The sequence below is a fragment of the Diabrotica virgifera genome, chromosome 10 (genome assembly GCF_917563875.1).
Source record: "Diabrotica virgifera virgifera chromosome 10, PGI_DIABVI_V3a".
Taxonomy (NCBI): Eukaryota; Metazoa; Arthropoda; class Insecta; order Coleoptera; family Chrysomelidae; genus Diabrotica; species Diabrotica virgifera.
Window position 1 is genome coordinate 33,667,901 of NC_065452.1, and position 12,360 is coordinate 33,680,260.

The window sequence follows — 12,360 nt, forward strand, 5'->3', positions numbered from 1 at the left end:
TAATAATTTAATGTTAATGGATCAATACTCATTTTAAAAATACTTAATACTTATTTACTACTCTGGCCTCATGGATTCTCTGGATTTGAAGCTGTATGCACATCATTAAAAATTAGGATTGCAAGAATTGGGATATTTTAGCGATTTAGTAAAGAATTAAAAAAACAGCTATATTTAATAAAAAAAATTCGTTTAAACAATTCAACAATTTAACAGAAATTAAAAATATTTGAACTATAGCAGTTGCTCAAAATGTCCGCCATTCTGTTCGATGCATTTACTTGCTCGTTTTAAAAGATTTCGAATCGATTTTCTAATTACCTTAATTTTTTGGCAGCGTCTTGTCACCGTGAGAGAATTAATCAATATGATTTCAAAATTGCTGTAATTAAATTATCTGTGCAAAAATTTGACATGCACCTTTTAACGCAGTTGTTTATTCTCTTTTAAAATATGCAAACAAATTTTCAAAATTTCAATATACAAGGCCACAATTACTTTATATTCTTTTTGTTAATCCGGACCTGGATTTTTCTTGTGATTAGTAATTGGGTCGTTCCAATGTGGTAAATAAGTATTGATTATTTTTAAAATGAGTATTTATTTATTAACTTTAATAATTTATAACTAAAAGTTAATAATACCAACTTTTTAATGTCAGAGTTCTTAAAAAACTCAATATAATTTCAAAATTAAAGTCATAAAATTGTCTGGCCGAAAAATTGGAGCAAACCATTAAATTTAGTTTTCTGTGCTCTTCTTAAATATGCAAACATATTTTCAAAATTTGAATATACAGGGTGTTGTTTTAAGGTAACAAATACTTTATAATTTTTTGTTAATCCGGACCTGGATTTTTCTTATGGTTAGTATGTCGGTCGCTTGGGTTTTGAATGAGACATATGTGTACCAAATGTCAAAAAAATATAGAGGGTGGTTCCAAAGTTATTGCTTAGGAAAGAAATGGGCAAAATCGATAAAACACCTTGTAACTCGGTTATAAAAGGCGGTAGGGCAAAAAATGTAGTATATCTAGAACCGGCTCGGCGACCTCTATTCACCATTAAAGTATTTCCGTTTCCAAATGAAACACCCTGTATAAATCGGCGTTTATTCGTGTCAAATTTCAATACGATACGAAACAAAACTTCAACCAAAACTCGAATTCAAAAAATTCGTGTTTTTATCGTAGTCTTAGAAAAACCACCGGTAGAGACGTTTTGTGCTACAATTAACATTAGAATTCGTTTTGTCGTATTAATCAATTAAACGCTTTTCTTTAGTTTAATCGTTTGGGTCAAATATTTGGACGTTAATTTAACTGCCTTTTCTTCAATGCAAATGACTGAAAATTTGCAGACATATGCATTCGCGGGAACATTACACGAATAGTCAATAAAAAATGTTTTGCTTATTAATTGTTTAAATAAAAAAAACGATTTTAACGGAAAATGCTTAAATTCTCTTGTTTTTTACAATGAAGAAACTTAAAACTTTTACAGATTGTTGCTAATTATATGAACTATATATAATTTCACTTTTTACCATAAATAAACAATAAAGTTTCAAATTTTTTGCCGATTCCGACTACTTTTCATGTTTGTACATTGTATGTTTTATACATATTTTAATAAACATGACTATATATTGTAATGTTTGAAAAGTGTAATACTAAAAAGTAAAAAATAAAAAAATATGAAATAATATTTTTAAGAAACGCTTTTCTTTAGTTACGAGTGACTAAAATTAAACATATTATAAATAAAAATCAACTAAAAAGAATAATTAAAAAAATTGAAAAAATTTAACACATTCGTTAAGGGAAAGCGTTAAGGGTGCGACAACCGTTTATTCGATGAAGACGCGTCACGCTTTTCTTTGACGAATGTGTTAGATTTTTTCAATTTGTTTTATTTTTTGCTTTTTAGTTGATTTTTTTATAATATGTTTAATTTTAGTCACTCGTAACTAAAGAAAAGCGTTTTTTAAAAATATTTTTTTCATATTTTTTTATTTAAAATATATTTTGGATAAAATGACTATTTCGTTATATTTTAGTGGTTTTTATTTAAAATTGAATATAGTTTTTGTTTTAAAGGTGTGCAAGGTGAGGTCGAGTCAGAAGGTCCTTCCGAATCCGAATGTAGGCCATATATCGAAAAGGCTTTGAAAGAGCTGGAGGCGGGCGAAGTTCCCGCGGGATCATCGGCAGAAGATGGCGACGGCGATAGCAAGGAAGATATTCCCACTGTAGAAATAACTGACGACTCCGCTCACCAAGAAGGCGACGGAGAAAAAGACGATACTAACGAAGCAGGTCAAGACCAAGACAGTAATGAGAACGTTCAAACTGTTTCCGAAAAAATCGAGCCAGAGGTACGACCAACTGTTATTCAAAAAATTTCTTCATTTTTCCAAAAAGTTTTTCAGAGAACTCCAAGCAAAAAAGAAGAAGCAGCAAATGAAAGCAAGCAATCTGAAGATAAGGTTAGTTTAGCTTTCACAATCAAGAGTGTCTCTTCATTTTATTCACCAAATGATTAAAATTCTTCTTATACATCATTCAACTCATCATTCTTTTTCTGTGAAACAGCTCTACCTGTTTACCTGTATAACTGTCAATGACTTTTTTATATGTTTCGTACACTTTTCTTTCTCTTACTTTTTGTTTTCTTCTTCTTATTCTAGTGCCGACTACACTAATGATGCTGTAACCATTGCAAGTTCGACTCTATCTTCTGCTTTTCTTAAAAACGTCTGTGTTTGACCCGATCCAATCGAGAATGTTTTTCAGTCAGGATATTTATTTGTCGTCCACCATTACCTCTTTTTCCTTTGAATTTACCCTTCATAATCAGCTACAACAACTCGTACTTGTCATTTATACGTATGTACTCCAAATATGGTGTCTTTCTCCTTTTAATGGTGGTCAAAATTTCTCTGTCTCTTCCCACTCTATGCAACATCATATAGTTCGTAATATGATAGGCCCGTGGTATTTTCAAAATTCTACTAAAAAGCCATATCTCAAAAGCTCCCAGCTTTCTCATTAAATCAACGGCGTAAGCTTCGGCATCATAAAGAAGAATAGAGTGGATATAACATTTTACCATTCGATATCAGATTTGCAGATTGGATCTTTGGTTACCCAGAAATTGTCTCATCTTCGAAACCTACTTTTTGTCACTATTATAAATCTGTAATTTCTGTATTTTTTATCTGTCTCCTTGAATATTCATTCAGACACTTCAAAAATTGTTTTTAGGATTTTTCTTTCAATAGTTTCCTGCCTTGTTTGCCTTGTTTCCTGCCATACTGTTATAGCTAAACAAATATGCACCTGTTACTGATGTACTTACTAATCATCATTCTGACGAAGTGTATATTTCATGGTAGTCCATAGCAGGGCAAACGTGCTAAGATTTATACGCCAGGGAAATAAGGCAAAAATATACCATGTTCGGGACACTTGAGCAGCCAGGTGGCAAATGGTTTTTTTGGGTACTATAGTCCTAATACATTATAAATACAAAAATGCCCGTCATAGTTTGGAAGAGAAATTTAGTTATTAACAAATACGGGTCAAAAATGAAAGTTTTTTCTTTTAAATCGCTACAGGTAAAAATAGGGTAACTAAATATCTTATTTATAATATCTTCCTTTTATCAGATGAGCCAGGGTTTGAAACATCGATTTTTGAATTTTGGTTCGATCATTTCTTGCTTCGGATATTACAAAATAAAACTAAAATTTCGAAAATAAAAAATTTGCCATAACTTCTGCGAAAATCAATTTAAGACTTTCATATTGCACGAAAAGTTGAGTCAAACAGTCCACACAATGCACAAAAAATTTTAAGACGATTCGTCAATTATTTTAAATTTTATTCAATTTGTTTATCCCTAAGAGCTTTTTTTCGCAATGTTATTGTTCAGAAAATAATAATGTTATAGCAATTCTGCTGAAACAACATGAAAGAAGAATAGTCATATTTTCAAAGTATTTAAAAAAATCATTAAAAAGTCATTTTTATCACTCCGAAAACATTTTACTAAAATAGAGTCATTTTTGACTTATAAACAATTTGAATAACTTTGTTAATATTGACTGTAGGCTAAAACTACAATGGGATTTGAAAAACTGGTATTTTTATACGAATTTTCAAAGAAAAGCGTTTCTTCTAAGTTAATTACGGTCAAAGTTAACCACTTTTTTATTTAATTGACGGCTACTTTGTTTATAACAATTAAGCAACCTAACTAGTGTCATTTATTTTGAAGTTGAAGGTATATAGTTTGTGTAAAAGTTTGAGTAAACTTTGAACCTCAACAGAGTGGTTAATAAAGTTTTAAAAATGGCATCCTAACTGAATGGATTCGTGGTCGGTGGAGGGGAATTATTAAAATCCGTGCACTCAAAAAGTGAAACTGCGATTAATATTGCCGGAACTTGTTGATGGATTTTGATTATAATTTTTTTAATTTGTATGTACTCGTAGTCTTATAGAAGAATAGGTAAAGAAAAGGAAGTTGAACTTACAATTAAAGAAAAGAAGCTACAGTATCTCGGACATGTGATGCGGGGCGAGAAGTATGGTATCCTACGACTCATAATGCAGGGAAAGATAGATGGCAGAAGAAGCATCGGAAGAAGACGAATTTCATGGTTGAAGAACATGAGAGAGTGGTTTGGATGCAGCTCGAAACAACTATTTAGAGCTACTGCCTCAAAAATTAAAATAGCTATGATGATTGCCAACCTCCGTAGCGGAGATGGCACCTGAAGAAGAAGTAGTCTTATAGAGTACGTTATGTACACACATCCCCACCTAACATTACAAAATGTTAGGGGGAACTCCGCTTATCACTCAGGGATACGAAAAATAGATTACGACCGATTCTAAGACCTACCGAATATACATACCTACCGAATTTTATAATTTCATAAAAATCGGTTAAGCGGCCTCGGAGGAGTATGGAAACTAACACTGTGAGAAGAATTTTATAGATGTAAATACAGGGTGATCAACTTCTGTGACAAAGTCCAATATATCTGTTATTATAAAATATATGAAAAAAAGTTGTTAATAAAAGTTATACACACCTTTAATATGCACATTTTAAAATTAGTGAGAAATATACAAGGTCCTCCATAACACGGTGCCAAACCAAAGTTTTGTTTTTTTTAAATGGAACACCCTGTATTTTATTCAAAATCTGGTTTCTGTACATTTTTCTGCTTAAAAAGATATAACACTTGTCTAGGGTTATACTGAGTGTTTCAAGGTTATGAGCACTTTTATCAAAAAATCATTCTGATATGATCGCCCTGTATGATTCTAACAGTATAATATAAACTTATTTGTTTACTGCTGTTAACTGTCAATATTAAAGTAGTTTTGCAACAACGTACAATTTTTTATCACTACACAAATTGTATACAGGGTAAGTCAAAATGCAAATAAAAGATTTTCTTCATATTTTTAAATGGAACACCCTGTATTTTATATTACCATTGAAAATGTCTTTCATTATACTTGCATATAGTTTAAATATTTCCTATACCTAAAGTTATTAGTTTTCGAGATATTTTAGTTTTATTTTTGATAACTCATAGATGCGTTTATTACAATAAATTAATTACCTTAATATTATTACCCTTAATTATGAGTTTGTTAATGATAATTAAAATTTCATTTTTTCTCCAAGTTTATGGTAAATTCTATACAATAACGACAATTTTATATTTAATAACAAAATGATATTAATTTTCCGCGAAGAAATGGGAACTATAAATTGCTGCAAGTTCTTGTTTAAGGTGGCTTTTGAAATAATTGACACAAGAACTGTCAGATATAAGATTTTAATTATATGTACGTTTTTATTTCTGTTATTGATTATAATTGTTTGCCATATTGTTATAATTGTTACCTAACAATGAATTTTAGTCGTGAAGAAATGACAGATATGATATGGATTTTAGGAGAGTGTTTCAAAAACTCATTAGTTGCCAAAATAATTTATAAGGAACGGTGTCCATAGCGTCATCAACCAAATAAGAGAGCATTTGACAACTTATTAGACATGCTTAATCGTACTGGTTCTGTTTATAAAGCAAAGGAAAAAACAAAAATCATTATTACGGATGAAAATGAATTAAATGTTTTACTGCCTGTTACAGAAAATCCTCATACAAGTATTCGAAATATTACAAGAGAGCAATATATAAGTTATGGATCTATCCAAAACATACTCAAGAAAAACAACATGCACCCATATCATATACAATTACATCAGGAACTTGTTGGGGATGATTTCGAACGAAGAGTACAATTTTGTCAATGGTCACAACAACAAATAGTTATACAGAGAGATTTTTTTGAGTTTGTTCTTTTTTTTTGTGGAGACGAGGCAACATTCCACAAAAATGGTAGTGTAAACAGACACAATTTTCATTATTATTCCACAACCAATCCGTACTGTACTCAGACACATAGTCAAACGAGATGGTCCTTAAATGTTTGGGGTGGAATCATAGGCAATTACGTTAAAGGTCCTTTTTTCTTTGAGGAATCGGTAAATGGTGAGGTTTATTTAAATTTTCTAGTGAATCATTTACCTATTCTATTTGAAAGTGTACCATTAAACATTCGCCAACATATGTGGTACCTTCACGGCGGATCCCCTGCTGACCACAACGCGCTTGATAACGGTAAACTCGATGAACTATTTCCTGAAAGATGGATAGGAAGAGATGGGCCAGTTTACTGGCCACCCAGATCACCAGAATTAAACTAAGTTGACTTCTTTTTTTGGGGTTATATTAAAGACGTAGTGTATAGGACACCTCCAACCATAGTTGACGATATGAAAATAAGGATTCAAAACGCCTTTCAAAGTGTCACACAACAAATGCTTACAAACATCAGTAGGTAGTTTTACCTTTTATAACATAAGAAGTACGTTGAACATTTTCTTTATATAATGTGGTTTTTTTAATAAATTTTAATAAATGAAAGTATTGTTATTAATAATAACTAAATAATACATGTTGTTATCAACAATCAAACTAAAATATCTCGAAAACTAATAACTTTGGATATAGGGAATATTTAGAAGATATGTAAGTATAGTGATAGAACTTTTCGAAAATAATATAAAATATAGGGTGTTCCATTTAAAATTATGAAGAAAATCTGGTATTTACATTTTGACTTACCCTGTATACAATTTGTGTAGTTATAAAAAAATTGTACGTTGTTGCAAAACTACTTTAATATTGACAGTGAAAAACATTAAAAAAATAAGTTTATATTACACCGTTAGAAACATACAGGGCGATCAAATCAGTATGATTTTTTAATAAAAGTGCTCGTACCTTTGAAACACTCAGTATAACCCTAGACAAGTGTTATATCTCTAGAATCAGAAAAATGTAGAGAAACCAGATTTTGAATAAAATACAGGGTGTTCTATTTAAAAAACATAACTTTGGTTTGGCACCGTGTTATGGAGGACCCTGTATATTTCTCACTAATTTTAAAATGTGAACATTAAAGGTGTCTATAACTTTTATTAACAACTTTTTTTCATATATTGTATAATAACAGATATATTGGACTTTGTCACAGAAGTTGATCACCCTGTATATAGATGGCGATTAACAAATAGGGGTTGGTGATAGAAGAGTGAAAATTAAGGGTTGTATATATTTTTTAATTCTACATCATATAAAATTAAGGTAGATAATTTTGTCCAAAAAAATTTAAAAAAAAGTGTCAGGGGGGCAACCCCCCTTAAAACTTATGGATATAAAAGATAGATTAAAACCTATTCTCCATCCTATAGGATATACGTGTAAAATTTCATAAAAATCGGCCAAGCTGTTTCCGAGTAGTATGGTAACTAACACTGTTACAGGAGAATTTGATGTATATAGAAGTAACTGTGAATTAAAAATAATAAAAGTGGCTAACTTTGACACTAATTAACCTAGGCAAAAACTTTTTTTCTGAAAATTCGTGTAAAAATACCAGCTTTTGAAATCCTAAAATAGATTAACTCTATAGTCAATATTAACAAAGCTATTCAAATTGTTTATAAGCCAAAAATTACTCTATTTTACTAAACTATTTTCGGAGTGATAAAAACGACTTTTTAATGATTTTTTTCAGTACTTTGAAAACATAAATATTCTTCTTGCATGTGGTTTCCACAGAATTGCTATATTATTATTATTTTTTGAACAATAACATTGCGAAAAAAGCTCTTTGCGATAAACAAATTGAATAAAATTTAAACTAATTTACGAATCGTCCTAAAATTTTTTGTGCATTATATCGTTGATTGAGGTATTGGGTGATACCCCCTAATACCTCAATCAACGATTATGTAGAATGCTTGACTCAACTTTTCGTGCAATATGAAAGTCTTAAGGCCATTTTCGAAAAAGTTATAGCACATTTTTTATTTTTTAAATTTTAGTCTTATTTTGCAATTTCCGAAGCAAAAACTGATCGGACCAAAATTCAAAAAGTGCCATTTTAAACCTTGGCTGATCTACTAAAAGAAAAATATTATAAATAAGATATTTAATTACCTTATTTTTACCTGTAGCGATTTAAACGAAAAAACTGCCATTTTTGACTCTTATTTGTTAATAACTAAGTTTCTTGTCCGAATTGTGACGGGCACTTTTGTATTTATAATGTATTAGGTATACACTGTGTCCTTAAAGTATGGAACAAATTCTTTTTTAGCTAAACAGAGCATTTTAAGAAATAATCATGAAACACGTCGATTTTTGATTTTAATTTACCGTATTTTAAAATAATATTCTAACATACAGGGTGAATTACTTTCGAGTAATGACGTCACCGTCATTTTTTTTTTAATGGAACACCCCCATTTTGTCTCAATTTTCAGATTACCCTAGCTGAGCTGATTCCAAAAATGTATCACATGTTGATTCAAATTGGTACAGGGTGGACAAAAATACAATAGTTTTGTGTGTGCTCATAATATTAAATTTTAATTAATTTTGATATTAAATTAAAATATTAAATTAAACAATATCAAAAATAATTAAAATATCAAAAATACAATAAGTATTTTTGATAATATTGTTAATTTAACTAACGCGTTACTTTCTGAACACACACAAAGCTATTGTATTTTTGTCCACCCTGTAGCAATTTGAATCAACATGTGATACATTTTTGGAATCAACTCAGCTAGAGTAATCCGAAAATTGAGACAAAATGGGGGTGTTCCATTTAAAAAAAATGACGGTGACGTCATTACTCGAAAGTAATTCACCCTGTATAGTAGAATATTATTTTAAAATACGGTAAATTAAAATCAAAAATCGACGTGTTTCAGGATTATTTCTTAAAATGCTCTGTTTAGCTAAAAAAGAATTTGTTCCATACTTTACGGACACAGTGTATAGTACCCAAAAAATCCATTTGCAACCTGGCTGCTCAAGTGTCACGACAAAAACCTTATTTCTCTGGACTATTAAGTTATGTTCGCTAATCATGAGGAAAGTACTAGCATATCCTCCGCACTCCTGATTATGCGCAGTGAAGAAATGTCTATTTACATTTGTTTACTGCACATCATCAACATGCCATACAATTGTTTTAAGACGTCCTAAGACATGTTAACACGATAAATTACATATCTTATATCTTAGCACGTTTGCTAAGATATAAAAGGTTTCTCGTAATTTTAATTATGGTTATTATCTCTTCATCAAAGTCTCTATTCACATTAAACCAGCTGTTAAGTTATTTAAAATGGTTTACACGTCATCTCTCGATCTAGCTAAAGCTGACACTAATTTACATTCACCTTCCCAACTACCATCCACTTCGATAACTGATTCATTGACCAAGTTTACTAATTTTAGAGGTTTTCTACGATAATGGCTGTATTGTCAGCGTATCTAATATTGTTAACAATTTTTCCACCTACACTTACTCCTTCCAGGGTAGATGTTTAATGTGTGGTTTTAGGGGTCGAATGCCTTTTCGAAGTCGATGAAACAGACGTGTACGTTCTTCCGGAATTGACAACTTTTTTATAGGAGAACTGAACGACTTAACAACTTGCCTCCATTCCTCTCTATCTTGAGCCATTCCCATCCAATTTTCCACACCCATAGCTTTAAGGTCTCCGCTATATTATCTCGCCACCGAAGTTGAGGTCGTCCATGTGGTCTTCTCCCCCGGTGGCACCCAAAATCCCGACATACCAAAATCTCGACATGCCAAAATCCCAACATGCCACAATCCTCGCATAAGTAAAAATCCCGACCACTATAATATTTTGAATATTTATTGTTTCCTTTTTAAATGCAGTACCAAAATATAGGTTATTGGTTTTGAAAAATTAATTACTTACATACTAATAAGTGCGGGTACTAATTATTATGTATTTTAAAAGAGAAAATTATTAAACACTTCATTTTATAATGTAAAAGCTATACTTACTGAAATGGACGGTTGTAAGTGACTTGATAATATCTATTATACGAAAGTAAACTTGAATTGAGGATTTGATTATATATTGAACTATAAATTGGTAAAAAAAGAAAAATAATTTAAAAAAGGTCAAGGCAGGTTTTGTTTATATTTGATTCAGAGTTGGACCACCATCTCCATATAGCTATTTCAGCATCCTTATGCCTCATCAGTGAAGCTCAGAAGTCTCAACTCTGAAGGAAATACAAACAATTCTGCCAATTTAAGGCAAACCATCGCGATGCAATGAACCCACCTCTGAGACGCAATTTAGCGACATCTCACGTATTATGAGGAAAACAACGAAAAGCCCCAGATACAAAGTTTACTACCTTTTAAACAATTAGAATAATTGAAATAAAAATACAATAAACAATATTTTAAATCTAAGACTTTTCGTTAATAAACTGCTTTCTGGCTGCATCCCGTATCTCCGGATTTTACAATATATAATCACAAGAGACGACGAAAAATAATTTAATTCATATTTTAGAAGTATTTTGTATTTTGACAACGAAACCCGATTTGGGCTTCGAAACGTTAATAAATTCATTTTTTTAGTAAAATTTTGGCTTATTTCCCATAGAAATAGTTAATTATAAAAATGCCACAAGGAAATAACTTCAGAACAACATTAATTTAATTCATGTACCTATGTTAGAAATTTTATTTAGAAAATTAGTTCATATTAAACGGTAAACTAAACAAAACAACAAAACAATAACGTAACAAAAATAGATAATAGATACTATGCACCTATTGTACGAGTACTTTTGGAAATCTGGCGGGATTTTGGCCGTCGGGATTTTGGCTGTCGGTATTTTGGCTGTCGGGATTTTGGGGTAGACCCCTTCTCCCCATACCAACCTTACTATTCTTTCGTCAGAACATCTTGTGAGGTGTACTGCACATTGGAGTCTTCTGATTTTATTTCTATTATGTTAGCGTCTGGATGTAGTTCTTCGAACTGTTTGTTAGTTCTTATCCTATATTGTCCTTTTGCTCCATCAAGCATCGGTCCAAAGATCTTCTTTGTTTGTCTTTGTTATCGTCCACGTTTCGCTATCATACATCACTACGGGTCGTGTAATTGTTTTATATAGTTGTGTCTTTGTCTGTTTTGTTAGTTGTTTCGATTTTATAAGATGTCGAAGGGCATAAAGATATCTGTTGCCGGCTTGTATCCTATTGTTTATTTCTTGTGGTCCGTTGTGTTCAGTTATTGTTGTTCCAAGATACAAATTCTCTGACGGGCTCAACGTTAAAATCATCTATGGTGATATTCGGTCCGACTCTATCTCTGTTTCGGTTACTGGGACTCATGTACCGGGTGTCCCAATAAGAATGGCTCTCGGCCATATCTCAGGAATAGTTTATAATACAGCTTTGAGAAAAAAAAATTATAACAAAAGTTGCCCCGAGAAAGCCTGGAAATTATTTTTATAATTGTAAGTCCACCGCTAGAGGGCGTAATTGAATATTAAAAATTAAAAAATCGAAATTTTACAAAATTTGCCTAATGAAAGGGCACTGAAAATCCAATCATCGTATTCTTCATACATTTCTGTGCGTATTTTATTTCACAAGTCTACCTGTTCAAATAAGAGGTGGGGTGAGTGGGAACCTTGTTATGAAAAAATCGCTGTAAGTCCGGTTCTGCTTAATCGATTTTTACAAACTTGGTCTTGTTGAAAACATCTCTTTTTCGTCAATGTAATAGTTATAATTTGGAAACAGCCTATTAGGTAATATGGCGGCTAGAAGGCGCTATTTATTGTTTTTTAGAAATCTAGTTTTCTTTAGAGAATATTAAATACAAGTATGTATTTTTTTCC

At 31.2% G+C, this 12,360-nt stretch overlaps 1 protein-coding gene across 2 annotated transcripts in view; it reads left to right on the forward strand.

The window, feature by feature from the left end:
- The window catches only part of LOC126893200 (otolith matrix protein OMM-64), a 150,873-nt gene that overhangs the window by 105,466 nt on the left and 33,047 nt on the right, over window positions 1-12,360 (forward strand). Inside the window, exon 2 of one of the 2 annotated variants that reach the window (XM_050663162.1) lies at window positions 2,099-2,487. In XM_050663162.1, coding sequence (XP_050519119.1) covers window positions 2,099-2,487 — 389 coding nt within the window. The remainder of the gene's footprint in view (window positions 1-2,098; window positions 2,488-12,360) is intronic. The other variant, XM_050663164.1, reaches the window with a different exon arrangement.